Raw genomic sequence first — 17,500 nt, 5'->3', positions numbered from 1 at the left:
GGTGTGACTGTCAAAACCACTGACTTCTTCACACATCACGTTCGCATGACAGCCCCAGACACGCCTCCCAGACCCCCATGCATGATAGACCATCCCCCAGCCCCGCCTAGAGCCCCTCCCCTCGGCGTCTTCAAGTGGCGGGCTCCGGGCTGAAGAAGAGAGGCGACTTGCGAGGTGGTGTCAGTGTTGTCTTGGCAGCGGAAGGGGAAGGACTGCAGTGACGCGCTCCTGTTCTTGAAGGTGAGTGTGGTGGTGGTGGTGGTGGTGGTGTTAGTATTTGTTGTTCTACTGTCTCTCTTTCGTAGTGGTAATAGTAAGTTATGTTTTTTAAAGGGAGTTGAATAAAAAAGAGAAGGAAATTAGTCTCTCTCTCTCTCTCTCTCTCTCTCTCTGTTATTATCTTTCTTACTACTTCATTCTTTATTACTTCCTTTACACTTCCCAATCATCCTTTTCTCATTCTCTCATTCTTTCACTCCTTCACCTTCCATTTCTCCTTTATCCCTCCTTCTTCCTCCCTTCCTTCTTTCCTTCTTCTTTCCATCCATCATTTCTTCCTCCCTCCCTTCCTCCCTCCCTTCCTTCCTCCTTCCTTCCTTCCTTCCTCCCTTCTCACACCTATTAGACCCACTAGGGCGGAAATAACGTACAAATCTACACAATATTAGCTCAACGAACCTTCACCACCACCTTCATTACCCTCCAGTGGTGCTTAGTGTCACGTGACTCTCTCTCTCTCTCTCTCTCTCTCTCTCTCTCTCTCTCTCTTTTTCAAGCTTGCTCTTTCTATTATTTTTTTTTCTGTTCTTATATTTATTCTCTTCCTTTCGTATCTTTCTCTATCTTTTCTTCATTTTTTTCTTCTATTGTCTTATTCTCTTATTTTCTCTCTCTCTCTCTCTCTCTCTCTCTCTTCCTTTCTTTCTTCTTTCTCCTTCTATTCTTTTCCTTACTCTCTTTCTTTCTTATTTCTCTCTATTTTTCGTTCCTTCCTTCCTTTTTCTATTCCTAACCTCTCTCTCTCTCTCTCTCTCTCTCTCTCTCTCTCTCTCTCTCTCTCTCTCTCTCTCTATTCTTCCATCCTTCTTTCCTTCCTTCTTCTGTTCTTACTTTTACTCTTTCTCTCTCTTATTCTATACTTTATCTTACTCTCTCTTACTCTCTCTCTTACTCTAAATTTACTCTTTCTGAATTACCTCTTACTTTTTCCTCTTACGTATCTCTTATAGTCACAAAAAAGAGGTTGTTTTTTCCTACTTTCCTTCTTTTTTTTCCTTTTCTTTTTGTGTTTTCTTTGTTTTCCTACTGAGAGTGAAATTAATTGATGTTTTTTTTTTTCTTGTTCTTTTTCTCTTGTTTTGTTATTGTGTGTGTGTGTGTGTGTGTGTGTGTGTGTGTGTGTGTGTGTGTGTGTGTGTGTGTGTGTGTGTGTGTGTGTGTGTGTGCGTTACGTGAGTCATTTAACGTTATTTGTCCTTCTTATTCTATTTTTATTCATTTATTTCGTTACTATCAGTTTATCTATTCTTTATGTTGTTAACATTGTTACTGTTATTGTTGTTATTGTTGTTGTTCTGTCACGTCATTAACAAATCTAATTGGCTAGCAGGGAATAGTGGGCGTGGCTTAAATGCACAACGGACCAATAGGAAGCCAGAACATGACGTCAGAGAGACAAGGGGGCGGGGTAAGGCTAATCCGAGGGCCCTGATTGGCTGAGACAGGAATGAGGTCACGAGGGAAGGCGGGTCTGGAAATATCTGTCATTGTAATTGGTAGAAGGAGAGGAGGAGGAGGAGGAGGAGGAGGAGGAGGAGGAGGAGGTGGTGGTGGTGGTGGTGGTGGTAATGATGGGGAGGTGCTGGGAGGGAAGGAAGAAGAGGAGGAGGAGGAGGAGGAGGAGGAGGAGGAGGAGGAGGAGGAGGAGGAGGAGGAGGAGGAGAAGGAGGAGGAATTATTGATGAAAGAGTAAGTAGAAGAATTATTTTTACTTCTTATTCTTTCTTTATGTTTTTGTTTGTTGTCGAGAGAAAGAGAGAGAGAGAGAGAGAGAGAGAGAGAGAGAGAGAGAGAGAGAGAGAGAGAGAGAGAGAGACATATTGAATTCCACCCTCTCTCTCTCTCTCTCTCACACTAATTAAATCCCTCCCACACATTTTTACTCCCCTTCATCTCTCTTTATTTTCCTTCCCACGTGACTCATTCCTTCATTCCTTCCTCTCATTACTCATCTTTATCTTCTCTTCTCTTATTCTTCATTTTTTCCCCGTTGTCTCATCTTTATTTACCTAATTTTCTTTATCTTCACTATTCTCCTTTCTTCATTATTTTCTGTGGTCTCTTCTTTATTTATTTTTCTAGTTTTATTATTTTCATTTCTTCTTTTTTTTTACCTGTTGTCTTATCTTCGTTATTTATTTGGTTTTCATAATTATCCTTTTCTCATTTTCTTTTTTCTTTTTCTGTGGTCTGTTCTTTATTTATTTAGTTTTCATTATTATTTTTTTTTGTCAAGGTTTCTCTTCCCAGTACTGTTGCTTTGCCTCATTAACCTGTTACTAGTAATTACCTGTACTTTTCCCATCCTCCTTTTCTTTATTTTCCTCAAGTCTAATTTCTGTAAACCCAATTTGTACTTCATTTTCCTCTCTCTCTCTCTCTCTCTCTCTCTCTCTCTCTCTCTCTCTCTCTCTCTCTCTCTCTCTAATTTGTACTTCATGCCCTTCTCCTTCCTTGCCTCTCTTCATTACAGCCAGGTAGTGTCCTCTCACCTCTCACTCTCCCCGCCTCTCCCTCTCTCCGTCAGATGGTCAGCATGCCTCTAAGTGTCCAGGCGTCAGTGGCAGCGCTTCTCCTCCTCGCCACCGCCGCCTCGCCCAAGACTCTGGAAGGCTCCCCGTCAGCGCCCACTCAGGAGGATTCAGACTCTGCAGGGGTTCTGGGGTTCCTCAGGAGCGTCGCAGCCTCCGCAAGGCAAAACAAAGACTGGGTAGGCGCGCTGGTTCTGCCCAAAGTCCTTCAGAAGGTCAAAGAGAATGGAAAGGACATCAGTGAAGCTCTGGGCGTGAGTGAGGACTTCATGAAGCCTCTGGTCAGACTGCTTGACGAGGCACAGAAGCTGAAGGGCACGGGGTCCCTTGGCGGCGGCAAGGGTGGGGCTGCGGAGGACGTGCTCACCAACAGTATCGAGGGAGGGGACGAGGACCTGACGAGTAGGTTCCTGTCCCTGGCTAAGGATGTCTTCCTGGAGGAGTACGGAGGCCTGGACGCCCTCCTGCCACAGCCCAGCCCACAGTCTGCCGCTCAGGACATCCCGGCAGCCCTGGCAGGACTCAACCTCACCTCCGTCAACCTGTGGGAGGTGGTGCGGTCGACGTGGGCGCGCGTGCTGTCCTACGTGGAGGAGCAGAACTCGCTGGAGTCGTTCCTGCAGCGCACGCCCGTCAGGATCATTGACCGCGCGCTGAGTCTCGGCGACGACCTCAACCTGGCCTCCTTCCTCGCCAAGAAGCTTGACCCGGAGTTCGCGGCGTTCCTGGCGGCCCGCGCCGAGCCGCTGCTGGGCCCGCTGCGCGACGCAGACTCCCTCGCCAACCTGACGCAGGTGGCGGGACTCGGCGCTGCGTTCAACTATTTTACGTCTGAGCGCGTGAAGCACACCGTGTACACGCTGGCCGGGCTGCTCTCCGCCCACCTGGAGGACCGCGTCAGCAGCGGCTTGGCGCGCCAGGTGCTGGACCTCGTGGCGCGGGACAACGAGGAGCTGCGCCACTTCTACCACTCCCTGGTGGGCGGCGCGGCGCAGCCTGTCGGCGGCCGCTCCCGCAGGAACGTGCTGGACCACATTGTCAGCGCCTTTGAGTATGAGGACCAGCGGCAGGACGACGCCTCGCAGGACAGGGCACTGCGGCCCCAGGACCAGCTGGCACAGGAGGCCACCCTCACCCAGCGCGTGCAGGAGATCCTGCCGCGCGACGGTGGCTACGGCAGCGGCTACGGTGGGTATGGCGGCGGGTACGGCGGCGGGTACGGGTACGGGTACATGAGCACGTTGGACCCTTATGTGGTGCTGGGCGCCGTGGCGCTGGGCACGCTGCTGGGATTCCTGCTCTTCAGGCTCATCAACGGCACGCGCCGCGGTAGGAGGGACATCGGGGACGGCTCCCTCTCACTTTGGCAGTCAGACCAACCCTTCTTCAGCAGCAGCCGCGCTCTGCGGTCAGCACGCGCCGCGCCAGAGGGCAGCGAGGGCCTGGCGCTAGACCCCGCCCTCCGCGGTGACGTGTGGTCGTCGGCGCCGCTGGTGGACGACGAGACTTCGACTGGCCTGTCCCTGCTGGAGGATGACGTGGCGGACCACCTGAACCAGCTGTGGCGGGCGCACAGCGGCAACGACTCCTCCACCTGCGTGAGGGGCCGCCTGTGCAGCCAGCTGGCGGGGCCCGGGGCCGCACACGCCGGCCTGGCGCTGATGCTGTGAGTACGGCGCCGTTGTTGTTTGCCTCTCAGGGCCTTTCTCTTCCTGGGGTGGAGGCATTCACTGTTCAGTCAGTGGTCAGCAGTGAGGGTGGGGGGGGAGGGTGATGGTGGGCACAGGGGGACGTGTGTCACAGAGGGGTCGCCACGTGCAGGGCCGCTGACTGCCTGATGCCTCCCTTGTTATCTCATGTCCTTTGTTCCTTGCCAGGTCCTCCACTGCCGGCGTGCTGGGCGTGGCGGGGTCAGGCCAGCTGCTGGATGACGTGACGGGCAGCCAGGCTCGGGGCACCACCTACTCCTGCCCCACCGCCGCCTGCTCCCTGCCACTGTAGTGATCCTCCTCTCAACAGAGAACACACAACAAACACCTATGTGAAGTGTGACTATGCAAGATTTCTCTAAGTCTCCCCTCTTAATTACTTCATTTTCTATAATTAGGTTAAAGAATATGCTTGTAGAAAACGAGCTATGAATTGGGCAACTATAGCAAAGTGTTCCGGGCCTGGAGTTAGCACCGCTGCCTTGACGCTGGAGACCCGGCCAGTGGTGCTGTTATGGCTATGACACGGAAGATTGCCTTGCTATTACTCAAGTACCTGGCGTGTGTGTGTGTGTGTGTGTGTGTGTGTGTGTGTGTGTGTGTGTGTGTGTGTGTGTGTGTGTGTGTGTGTGTGTGTGTGAGAGAGAGAGAGAGAGAGAGAGAGAGAGAGAGAGAGAGAGAGAGAGAGAGAGAGAGAGAGAGAGAGAGAGAGAGAGAGAGAGAGAGAAATATTTAATTTAAGAAAACACTTTTATCATATCTTCAACCATCTTCTACAAACACTACTATCATTCCTTATCTAAATACAAAAGCCTTAAAAACCATACTACATTTTCTGACAACTCAAAATAGCACAATAATAAATTTCTCTATCTATCTATCTATCTCCTTTAACTTTTCTACAATAAACTTACAAACGATTTTTCTCCCGTTCCTATTTGTTTCTCTTCATAAATCTCTCTAAATAATAAGTTAAGTTTAAAAATAGGACTAATAATTCACTATACTGTTAGTTATTTATGATTTGTATTTAAATATAATACTAATCTTTTTTTTCTAATCTTTTTGAGGGGAGCTGTTAAATATAGTGTGTGTGTGTGTGTGTGTGTGTGTGTGTAAGAATCAGCTGATACATAGATACAGACTCTACACAGACAATCTCTTCACCACACACGCACACACACACACACACACACACACACACTATTTACAAACTAGCGGACACACGAACACACACATTAACAAAGTCTATTATTTTTCTGAAAGTTACGTTCGTGTCCCAGAATGTATCATCAGTGTGGTTGCAATAAAGACACTCATTGTATCATCTTTGGTTTTCATGAATGACACGAAACTTACTGGGAATGTGAAATGTAACAACGCCATGTCAAAATAATAAAAAAAAAAAAATAAATAAGTAAGATTAATTGTATACAAGTGAAAAAAAAAAAACTAAACTTGAACGAAAGCAAATGCAAAAACCTCAAAAACTATCGGTTATTTACATTACTCACGTCTCTAATGAACGAACCAAAAGAAAATGAACACAACTAAAAGATAAAGTTGTAAAATATATTTCTATGGATGAGAACAAAAATGAAAACAGAATTGCAGAAAAATGGAAGGAAAAAAAAAATGACCACTACCCTATTATTAGAGGTGGAGGAGGAGGAGGAGGAGGAGGAGGAGGAGGAGGAGGAGGAGGAGGAAGAGGAAGAGGGGTTGGTGGTTACTAAACGGTTCAAAGACCAAAATGAACAGAAGGAAGAGGAAGAGGAAGAGGAGGAGGAGGAGGAGGAGGAGGAGGAGGAGGAGGAGGAGGAGGAGGAGGAGGAGGAGGAGGAGGAGGAGGAGGAGGAGGTGGAAAGCAAACATAGACGGAGGCATGTCAGAGCTCCCAGCACCTTCAGTTCCTCTCTCGTGTTAGCAAAGACAACCAGGAACCTGCCACACACACCCTCAACTCTGCCATAACGACTTCGAAAAACCTCCTGGGCACTTACCCCCGGGAGATCGCTTGCCGTGCGTTAAAACCATCAAACTCAGACTCTCATAAGGACTTCGAGATATTTCCCAGGCACTTACCTCCGGGAGATCGCTTGCCGTGCGTTAAAACCATCAACCTCAGACTCTCATAAGGACTTCGAGGTGTCTCCCGGGCATTTACCCCTGGAGATCAATTGGTAAGCCTTAAGTTCCCATCAGCTTCTAGTCTCAAGAGGTTTGTGTTTATATTGTTTTATTGATTTATTTACTTTGTCTTGGTGTTAAAGGAAATTTTAATAGATTTTTTTGTTGATGGGTTAAAAAAAGAGAAAAGAGAAAAGTAATTTGTTTTGTTGTTTTATTTTTTGTGTTTTCTTTTTGTAAATGTTCAACTAGGATTAATTAAACTTCTTATTCGATTTGGTGTTAAAGAAGAGTGAGGAAATATGAGGTAAGAAGAACAAGAACAAGACCAAGAATAAGAACAACAACAACAACAAACACAACAAATAACAACAACAAATAACAACATTGAGAAGTAAGTCAAACAAACGAGCAATTACTTTTGTTTACTTGTTTGTTTGTTTGTGTGTTTGTTTGTCACTTAATGGCTACTCATGTCCACCTGTCTTCCTGCACCTGTCTGTCTGTCTGTCTGTCTGTCTGTGTGCTTGAAGTCTCTCATTTATCTGTGTGTGTGTGTGTGTGTGTGTGTGTGTGTGTGTACTTTTTCTTTATTTCTACGTATTTTCTCATGTGTTACGAATATAGTCTCTCTCTCTCTCTCTCTCTCTCTCTCTCTCTCTCTCTCTCTCTCTCTCTCTTTCAGTGCTTTACGGTCGACCACTTCCGCCACACACACACACACACACACACACACACACACACACACACACACACACACACACACACACACATCTGGCCGTCACTTAGTACCGCTGGGGGAGCATTGCATTGTGGGTCCAGGTGATGCGCGGCTGTTGGGGAGGCGTGCGTGGTGATTGATGTGTAATTGGTACGTTGATAGGTGGTGGTGGTGGTGGTGGTGGTGTTACGCTGTGTTGTTGTTGTCATTACTCTTCATTTCTCTCTCTCTCTCTCTCTCTCTCTCTCTTGCTTGTTTAGTTTTTTTTTTTGTATGTTTTAAAATGTTTAGGTAATTTTTTTGTTGTTGAAATGAGAAAAAAAGAATGTTTATGGTTTTATTTTTTAATTTGTTTGTATTTTTGTCAACAACAACAACAACAACACCGCCACCACTACCACCATCACCACCACCACCACCACCAACAACAACAACACCATCACCACCAATAACAAAAATACACAAGTGTACCATGACACACTAACATTCCCCCCCCCCTCATCCTCCATATCCCGTTTTCTGTTGTCCCGCTAGCATTTTCTACATCTGTGAATCTTCATAACATTACAAAAAAAAAAAGAGAAAAAAAGAAAACAACAATAATAAAAATCCCAAGAGAGAGAGAGAGAGAGAGAGAGAGAGAGAGAGAGAGAGAGAGAGAGAGAGGTGGGGGTGGGGAGAGAGTTATAACTGTACTATAATGTTACCTGAACTAGTACTGTTAGCTGCGCACCTGTCTGGAGGAGGGCAGAGGGGGGAGGGAAGGTAAGGATGGAAGGAGAGGAGGGAGGGAGGGAGGGAGGGAGGGAGAGAAGGAAGGTAGGAAAGAACATTATTATTGAGAAGTAGAGAATGTTTAGTGGAGAAGATGAGTAAGGAAGGAAGGAAGGAAGGAAGGAAGGAAGGAAGGAAGGAAGGAAGGAAGGAAGGAAGGATTATGTTGTACTAAATATGTTAAATAAAATAAAAGTAACTATGAAATCAATTTTTTTTTCTGTAGTAGTAGTAGTAGTAGTAGTAGTAGTAGTAGTAGTAGTAGTAGTAGTAGTAGTAGTAGTAGTAGTAGTAGTAGTCGTAGTAAACATTATAGGTGTAAATGGTCGTACTGACAAACAACTAACACTATCATTTTTATCATTACTAATCTTTTCATAAAACTATTTCATGCCCTTAAGAAAATAAATAAATAAAATAAATAGAAGAAAAATATATTAATGAAGAAAAAAAATCAATGCATTATAACACATTAAAAAATAAAAAAAAGAAAGAAAAAACAAAAAAACTAGACACCACCAGAACACACCAGACGCCACAGAAACACAGGCCTATACAAATTAACATAAGCCTACAGAGCACACCACCACCACCACCACCACCACCACCACCACCACCACCACCCCTACAGCTACAAGACGCCTTCCCTTAAAATGTCACACCACAAACACACAAAAAGACAAAGAAAATAAATAAATATGATAAAAAAGATGAAGAAAGTAAAAATATGATGAAAAAAAATGAAAAACAAGAGTAAATAAAAAAAAGTAATTTCCTAAAACCTTTAAGGGAAAAAACACAAAATACAACACCACAAACACACCACAAAAAAAAAAAAAAAAAAAAGAAAATGAAAAAAAAAAAAAAAAAAAAAATTTCCTAAAAGCTGTAAGGAGAAAACTGCCCAAAAACTCCAAACATTACAAACAAATATATGAAAAAAATAAGAAAACGGAAATTAGATAAAACAAAAAATTTCCTAAAAGCTCTAAGAAGGAAAAAAAGCTACCCAGGATATCTAATTATTTACTAAGAGACACAACAAACAACAGAACCAAGAACAAACTACCCAGAAAATCTAATTATTTACTAAGACACAACAAACAACAGAATCACAAAAACTAAATTAAAAAAAGAAAAATAATGAAAGCTTTTATAAATGACACCCACAAGAACCATTTATTGAAATCTCTAAGGAAAAAGAAAACAGAAAATCTCATTATTTACTAAGACACAACAAACAACAGAATCACAAAAACTAACATAAAAAAAGAAAAATAATGAAAGATTTTAGAAATGACACCCACAAGAACCATTTATTGAAATCTCTAAGGAAAAAAAAAAAAAAACAGGAAATCTTATTATTTACTAAGACAACAAACAACAGAACCACAAACACCAACATAAAAAAAAAAAATAATAATAATAATGAAAGCTCTTAGAAATGACACCCACAAGAACCATTTATTGAAATCTCTAAGAAAAAAAAAACTATCCGAAAAATCTAATTATTTACTAAGAGACACAACAAACAACAAAAAATAATAATAATAAGAATAATGAAAACTCTGAGAAATGACACCCACAATATCACAATTTTTAACTAAGAGAGACAAAGTACTGAATAACTATACGTAACTTCACAGCCACAAGAAGGGTGTACCGTAACTGCGTGTGGGAATATGGGTCGTTTAAGTCAGTGGCTGCGATTAAGTGACTCAGGTAAAGTTAGGTGTCTCAGGCAAGCTAATGAGAGAGAGAGAGAGAGAGAGAGAGAGAGAGAGAGAGAGAGAGAGACTTAACTTACATCACAGCAACAAAAACCATCTATCTGTTTATAAAATGAGAAAATATGAAAAAAAAGTGAGAAAGAGGATGAAAACTGAGATAACAACACAAATAAAAGATGAGAGAGAGAGAGAGAGAGAGAGAGAGAGAGAGAGAGAGAGAGAGAGAGAGAGGTAACGGAACATATAGAGAAGTATGCCATAACGTGACTCAGTGTTTTCCCTCCAATGTATCCCAAGGTGAGACTGCAGGTCCCCCTCTGTTCCTTCCTTGCACTCTCACTGTCTCTATCCAGTCATAGCCGCGTTATTGGACCTGTTGGAGGGTTAATTCAAGGGTGTAATGGGAAGGTGTGGTGCGTGGGAATGTGGTGGTGGTAGCAGAGGAGGAGGAGGAGGAGGAGGAGGAGGAGGGAGGAGGAGGAGGAGGAGGAGGAGGAGGAGGAGGAGGAGGAGGAAATGTAGTAGCTTGCTCTTGATTTGCTGTTGTTGTTGTTGTTGTGTGAATGAAAAAGATGAATTAGTAAGAACGGCACCAGTAACAGTAGTAGTAGTAGTAGTAGTAGTAGTAGTAGTAGTAGTAGTAGTGGTGGTGGTGGTGGTGGTGGTGGTGGTGGTAGTAGTAGTAGTAGTAGTAGTAGTAGTAGTAGTAGTAGTAGTAGTAGTAGAAGTAGTAGTCACCATATTAACACCATGTACCCCAACAGATGTGTCAGCAGGGAGTGGCAGCGTCATTAGCAGCGGTGATGGCGGTGGCAGGGGTGGTGGGGGTGGTGGCTGTGGGGGGGGCCCTGGGCGACACACCTAAAAACACAGAGGTCGTGCCGCCGCCCCATGACTTACGCGAATCCAGGGGCACCTTGAACCAGCACCACTACCCAGCACACCCACGGGGCAGCGTGTTGGAGAGTCTGATAGCCTTACACCTGGAGGAGGACGAGGGCGTGGACATAGCCGAGGCCACACCACCCACAAGCATCACAGGAACCCCAAGGATACCCCCAGATCCAGATACAGGCGTGGATATCCTGAAGGAGGTCAGACCAGCCCTACAAACCATCCTTCGGAACTTACAAGGCGGGAGCGATGACCTGGGTGCTCCTGAAGGAACAAAACTCACACAAGGCCCTGGGAGTCCTGAGGCGTCCCTAGTAGGTGGCCAAAGACCCTCTATGCTGGGGGTCCTCGATGGCTTCGGTCTGAACTCCTGGGGGTATTTCAGGGACGTGGCTCAAGGATATCTGAGCCTTCTGCAGCAGGAGTATGAAGCACAGGACTCCGAGACACAACTCCCGCTAAACCTCCTTCGCTCTCTCCTTCAGGCGGGTGACCAGGTAAATCTGCTCAAGTCCTTCGGGGAGAAACTCAACCCTGACCTTCTAGGATTCCTGCAGGGTGGCATAGGACCGCTACTTAGCCCCGTGGTGGAGGCTGGGAGGGCCGCGGGGGTCACTCCTGCAGTAGGCGATGCTGTGACACGGGTGGCGAGAACAGCACTGCACCATTTCATTGACCACGTCCTTTGGGTCACACGGAAGGATGTCACAGCGAAGGACCTGCAGGATTTCCGGGATGACCTGAAGCTAAGGATCCCTCTAGTCGCTGAAGGACTTGATATCCTACTAGCCCGGAATATAACTGAAGGACCTCGAGCATATGGAGGATACCCACTAGGGGGCGTTTCCTATGGGGAGTATGGGAGTCCTGACGGGTATGGGGCCTACGGGGGACACGCTGGGTACGGCGGGGGGTCCTACGGGTACGGTGGACATGGGTACGGGTTATATCTGGACCCGTACCTGGTGTTAGCAAGCATTGGAGCCGCCGCATTGTTGGCTTATTTAGGATTTAAAGTTATTCTTGCAAAAACGACCGCAATGAGACGACTACGAAGAGACGACCAGCTTGACGAATCAGATCTCCCAAGGGGCCTCGTGGATACGCCAGAGTACGACTTGAAAGGCTCGTTAAGGTTCACAGAGGAATTGGACGACCTAGCGGGGGCTCTCAATGGTCTGTGGGTGGAACGACAACGCCACGACGACCCCGCATGTGTGTCCTGTTGGATGACGACCTTTGCTGCTCGCCACGACTCAGCACGACCACCCCTCGTCCCCATCGTGGTGTGAGTGTTGTTTGTTTGACCCTACTGCTACTACTACTACTACTACTACTACTATTACTGATATTACTATGGTCGTTATCTATTTCTGCTTCATTTTTTCTTTTTCTTTTTCTTTGCTTCTTCTCCCTCCTCCTCCTCCTCCTCCTCCTCCTCCTCCTCCTCTAATTTCTAATAGTTTGCCTTTCCTCTTACATTTCTTCTTCTTCTTCTTTTCTTCTTATTGTTATCATTATTTAGATCCCATTGAAGTAATTAATCCAACAATTTTTTACCTATTTATTTATTTATATTTTTATTTCCTCCTCCTCCTTCTCCTCCTCCTCCTCCTCCTCCTCATTCTAGGTCACTGTTGGCACACCTGCTTGGGGCTCCGAGGTCAGGTCAGCTCATGGACCAGGCCACGCTGCAGGTGCTGGAGGGTCGACCTGTCACCTGCCCACGCGTACCCGACACCTGTGACCTGCCTTGACCTGCCTTGACCTTACGTGACCTTTCGTGACCTTGGAAAAAGACTGGACGTTCTCTTGATTCTACCTTTTCAATATGTGGGTTTAATTTGGACAAGTGTTGGAATGAAGTATGTTTTTTAATGGTGGGTAAGAAATAAGGGGTGTTTTTAATGGGATAAGTTCTCTAATGGTGGATAAGGTACGGGATGTTTAAGGTAGTTTCTATGGTGGATAAATGGATAAGATATGGGTGAAAGTGGCATAAAGTATGTTTTTTTTAATGGTGAGTAAAAATAAGGGGTGTTTTTAATGGTGATCTTAATGGGGTAGGTTCTCTAATGGTGGATAAGGTAAGGGTTATTCAATAGGGTAGTTTCTATGGTGGAAAAGTGGATAAATGGATAAGATATGGATGATGATGGATAAGAAGTGGATACCGTGGTTTCTAAGGAGGATTAGTAATTTATTTGATGTTTTCTATGGTTTCTAAATGGATAAAAAGAGGATTGAGTATAATATGGTGGATTAGAAAATGGATATCCTTTATTTTATTGGATAGCATGTGGATTGTGAGTTTTCTTCAAGTGGATATCAAATGTATAGGGATTTGCGTGTGTGTGGATAACAATTGTCTTCAGCCAGAAAGAGGATGAGGGAAGTGGATGAATAAAAGGATGAAAAACGGATATGTAAATGTAAATCTAATAAAAAAAAAAAGCTGATATGATGAAGGGATGGAGGAAGAAATGAATGAATGACACACACACACACACACACACACACACACACACACACACACACACACACACACACACACACATACACACACACGCCTCAGGATATCATAAAGGAGGAGGAAGAAGAAGAGGAGGAGGAGGAGGAGGAGGAGGAGGAGGAGGAGGAGGAGGAGGAGGAGGAGGAGGAGGAGGAGGAGGAGGAGGAGGAAAAGAAGAAGGAGAAGGAACAAGAAGAAGAACAAAGAGAAGAAAGAGGGAGGAAGAGGAAGAGGAGGAGGAGGAGGAGGAGGAGGAGGAGGAGGAGGAAAAGAAGAAGGAGAAGGAGGACAAGAAGAAGAACAAAGAGAAGAAAGAGGAGGAAGAGGAGGAGGAGGAGGAGGAGGAGGAGGAGGAGGAGGAGGAGGAGGAGGAGGAGGAGGAGGAGGAGGAGGAAAAGAAGAAGGAGGAGGAGGAGAAGAAGAGGAGGAGGAGGAGGAGGAGGAGGAGGAGGAGGAGGAGGAGGAGGAGGAGGAGGAAGAGGAGGAGGAGGAGGAGGAAAAGAAGGAGGAGGACAAGAAGAAAAACGAAGAGAAGAAAGAGGAGAAGAACGTGGAGGAGGAGGAGGAGGAGGAGGAGGAGGAGGAGGAGGAGGAGGAGGAGGAGGAGGAGGAGGAGGAGGAATAGGAGGAGAAAGAAGTAGATGAAATGAAGGAAAAAACAAGAAAAACTGCACCACCAGCACCACCACCACCAAAAACAACAAAGAAAAAAAAAAACACAAAAACACCCAACTTATCATACGCCTGGCAACCCCACATCGCCGCCGCCACCACCACCACCACCACCACCACCTCCTGCAGCAGTGGGTCAGTCTGAACGGGACCTCGGCGCCTTAAGAGTCACCGCGGGAACCTTACGGGCGAGTTAGCCGTGAGGGGTCCTAGTGGTCACCTGGCCCTAATACCGCGGCTCAGGTGTGCTGCGGTAGGATACGAGGCAGTGTAGGATGCTAGAAGGATGTGTTTGTAGGATATTGGTGGGGTTTGAATCACAGTGTAGGATTCTGTGGGGTGTTTGTGGTATTCTAAACGATGTTTTAAGGTATTTTTTTTTATTTGTTTAGGATTTTATCAGATTTTTGAGAGATTTATTTAAATTATTTTAGGATTTTTGAAGAATTTGATAGGATTTTAGAAGGATGTGATTTGATTTCATAGAATTTTAGGAGTTAACAAGATCAAGCAAGAATTTTGAAGGATTTGATAAAATTTCTCGTGATCTTTGAAGGATTTGTTAGGATTTTATGGAATTTTGAACGTTCTTAATAGGATTTGGATGGATTTGATAGGATCTGAAAGGATTTTTGGTGAAGGATTAATAAGCATCTTGTAGGATTTTTGAAGGATTAGTAAGAATTTTTTTTAAAGATTTTTGAAGGAGTAAGCATTTTTTGAAGGATTTCATAGGATTTATTAACATTTTTGTAGTATCGTAAGATATTGGATAGAATGCTGGTAGGATATATTAGAATGTTAGTAGGATGTTGGTAGGATGCCTGTAGGACTCTTGTAGGACTTCACTGGTAAGAGGGAGGTTTTAAGACATTTGTCCCAGGCTTTTGGCTAACTGTATTAATCTGTAAGGGAACTGGCAATCAAGTGGACCTTTTTTTTATTTGTTTTGTTGCCCTTGACCATAACACAAAGAGAGAGAGAGAGAGAGAGAGAGAGAGAGAGAGAGAGAGAGAGAGAGAGAGAGATAACTTACATCACACTAACACAAAACCATTTTTATGTTTGTTATGAAATGAGAAGAATGAAAAAAAAGTGAGAAAGAGAAATAAAACTGGCATAACAACACAAATAAAGGATGAGAGAGAGAGAGAGAGAGAGAGAGAGAGAGAGAGAGAGAGAGAGAGAGAGAGTGGGGGGGGGGGACACTAGGTCAGAAGCATCTAGGAGAGTCCTCATTCTCTTTCCATAGGTCAGTGAGAGAGGACGCTCCCTGCTCCTCTTCTTCTGCTCTCCCCACACCTGAGAGACCGAGAGAGAGAGAGAGAAAGAGAGTGAGAACTGATCACTAACCCACTCAAAAACCCACAGAATCCTGTAATCCCCGGAAATCCCACTTATAAAGGATCCGATTCTCCTTTTGTGGGGATTGAGAAGCGGAAATCCTAAATATCCTACATTTCTTGGTTACAGAAAAGGATTAGATGTCATTTATCCATCCTGACGTGAATAGGATTACCTGAGGATTGCCTTAAGTGGGATTCTAAAGAGGATTTAAGGCTGTGTATGGATTCTGACGCTCTAAAAAGGTGGATTTAGAGGATTAGTGTTTGTGTGAGTCCTCCTCGTGAATCACTTTATAGAAAACGGAGAGTGGAAGTGTGGAGGGAGTCTTTACACTAATCCACCTCTTAGGTTCGAAAACTTCTATTTGTTGGTTTTGGACAGCGTTGGATTGGTCATGAAGGTGAGTGTGTGTGTGTGTGTGTGTGTGTGTGTGTGTGTGTGTGTGTGTGTGTGTGTGTGTGTGTTAAGAATTAATTTGCATGAGGATATTTCTTTTCTTTTCTTTTTTAGTTCCTTTTCTGTTTCTTCTTCTTCTTCCTCCTCATTTTCTTCTTCTCTTCTCTTCTCTTTCCTTTCTTTCTTAATTCGAAAAGGAAAACAACATTGCAAAAAGTAATAAACAAGTAAAAAAAAAAAAACATACTACACAACAACAACAACAACAAACCCACCTAACTAATGGAGGAGGTGTAGTCATCATCATCCTCAAGGGGTGTTAAGGGTTTAAAGGTCCAGTCACCCCAATCAACCCGCGGCACGACAACAGTTAGCCCGCCACGCCACCCCCGGACAAGGGTTACCACGCCAAATGGAACGGACCACGTGCTGCAGGCCAGGGAGGAGGAGGAGGAGGAGGAGGAGGAGGAGGAGGAGGAGGAGGAGGAGGAGGAGGAGGAGGAGGAGGAAAGTAACCAATGATCTGTAAAGGTTTTAGTTTTCCTCTCTGCTCATCTTCCCTTCTCATTGTTTATTCTCATTTCCTCTTTTTCTGTTTCTTTTCTCTTTCCTTTCCCTGCATCAGTTCAATGGTGAAAATCCTCTGCTCCTCTTCCTCTTCCTCCTTTGAGCCTTGTGTTGCATGATCCCATAAACTTATCCATCTCTCTCTCTCTCTCTCTGCACGCGTGTCCCGCAGAGTTGGCGCGAAGCAGTAATGGTGATGGTGGTGGTGCTGGTGGCGGCGGCGGCCGAGCCCTGCGCCGCCGCCGCCCACAGGTCTGTGCACCGGCGCCAGGCTGCCGCGCCCTCTCCCGCCATGGACTCCTTCCTGGCGGGGCTGGGCGACGGGGACAACACAGTGCTGGGCAGCCTCCTGCAGCTAGGCACGGAGGATCTGGACTTGTGGGACCCGCTGCTGCAGCCAGGCACACCGCGGCGCCCCGCCCTGCACCAGCCGCAGCCCCCAGGCCCACCACAGCCCCCGCCACAGCACAACCACACACAGCAGCAGCAGCAGCAGGGGGCCAGTGGGATGTCAGCCGGCCAGGCCACCGCCGCAGTGGGCGCACTGATGCGGCAGCTGCATAACATGACCTTCCTGCCCCTGGTGCCACGGGAGGGCGACCCGCCCCACGCCCACGGCGACGACCCGCTGCTGCTGCAGTACCTGGACGCCGTGCGAGGCGACGCGTGGGCGCAGTTCAAGAGCCTGGCGGTGGGGTACAGCAGCTGGCTGGAGCACGAGTACAGCCTGCAGCACCTCACCGCCGCGCTGCCCCTGGACCTCGTCAAGAAGGTTCTGGACCTCGGGGACCGCGTCAACTTCTTGCGCGTGGTGGGACGCCGCGTGGACCCCGGTCTGGCTGCCTTCCTGGCCGACAAAATGCAGCCGCTGTTCGACCACTTCAGCCAGCTGGCGGCGGGGCGAATGGTGGGCGGCAGCCTGGCCAACGCGGTGGGCGGCGTGGTGCGCGACGCCGCCTGGAAGACGCTGCGGCAGTTTGTGGATCACGTGCTTAGTGTGGCGGGCGGCGTCGTGACGCGGGAGGAGATTGAACACTTCCGCGAGGACCTGGCCAAGACCAGCCCCCTGGCGGCGCGCGGCCTGCAGATGCTGCTGGACGGCCCGCCACCAGAGGAGGGGGTGGGGGAGGAGGAGGAAGAGGAAGCCGAGGGACGCTCCATCTCCAGGAACGGTTATCGAGACTACCACGACGGCGGGTACGGCGGCCACGGGGCCTATGACGACTCGTACGGCACGT

General features: G+C 46.4%; 3 protein-coding genes across 4 annotated transcripts in view; all 3 read left to right on the top strand.

Moving 5' to 3' along the window:
• The first annotated feature begins 176 nt into the window (after nt 1–176).
• Nucleotides 177–5,155, top strand: LOC123509387. The gene is made up of 3 exons (XM_045263676.1): nt 177–240; nt 2,807–4,476; nt 4,688–5,155. Exons 2-3 carry the CDS (start codon nt 2,807–2,809, stop codon nt 4,809–4,811), a joined length of 1,794 nt encoding a protein of 597 aa, XP_045119611.1. The 5' UTR covers nt 177–240; the 3' UTR covers nt 4,812–5,155.
• Nucleotides 5,156–10,653: 5,498 nt separating this feature from the next.
• LOC123509456 lies at nt 10,654–13,189 on the top strand. Its single transcript, XM_045263748.1, has 2 exons — nt 10,654–12,056; nt 12,399–13,189. The coding sequence occupies exons 1-2, from the start codon at nt 10,678–10,680 to the stop codon at nt 12,523–12,525; spliced, it is 1,506 nt and encodes a 501-aa protein (XP_045119683.1). The 5' UTR covers nt 10,654–10,677; the 3' UTR covers nt 12,526–13,189.
• A 2,008-nt stretch (nt 13,190–15,197) lies between these two features.
• The window catches only part of LOC123510097, a 9,579-nt gene continuing 7,276 nt past the window's right edge, over nt 15,198–17,500 (top strand). For both annotated transcript variants that reach the window (XR_006676383.1, XM_045264901.1), the window contains exons 1-2: nt 15,198–15,699; nt 16,435–17,500. The exon at nt 16,435–17,500 is cut by the window's right edge and continues 424 nt beyond it. Coding sequence is in view for 1 of the 2 variants with exons in the window: in XM_045264901.1 (XP_045120836.1) it covers nt 15,694–15,699; nt 16,435–17,500 (1,072 nt within the window). In the remaining variant the exon portion in view is untranslated. The remainder of the gene's footprint in view (nt 15,700–16,434) is intronic.

The sequence above is a fragment of the Portunus trituberculatus genome, chromosome 3 (assembly GCF_017591435.1).
Source record: "Portunus trituberculatus isolate SZX2019 chromosome 3, ASM1759143v1, whole genome shotgun sequence".
Classification (NCBI taxonomy): domain Eukaryota; kingdom Metazoa; phylum Arthropoda; class Malacostraca; order Decapoda; family Portunidae; genus Portunus; species Portunus trituberculatus.
The sequence above is the reverse complement of the archived record's forward strand: the minus strand, read 5'-3'. Positions and strand labels throughout refer to the sequence as shown.

Coding starts and splice junctions, on each gene's coding strand:
- LOC123509387 (XM_045263676.1), top strand. CDS start 2,807: ATGGTCAGCATGCCTCTAAGTGTCCAGGCGTCAGTGGCAGCGCTTCTC. Junction 4,477..4,687: donor GCCGGCCTGGCGCTGATGCT/GTGAGTACGGCG, acceptor GTTCCTTGCCAG/GTCCTCCACTGCCGGCGTGC.
- LOC123509456 (XM_045263748.1), top strand. CDS start 10,678: ATGGCGGTGGCAGGGGTGGTGGGGGTGGTGGCTGTGGGGGGGGCCCTG. Junction 12,057..12,398: donor CCCCTCGTCCCCATCGTGGT/GTGAGTGTTGTT, acceptor TCCTCATTCTAG/GTCACTGTTGGCACACCTGC.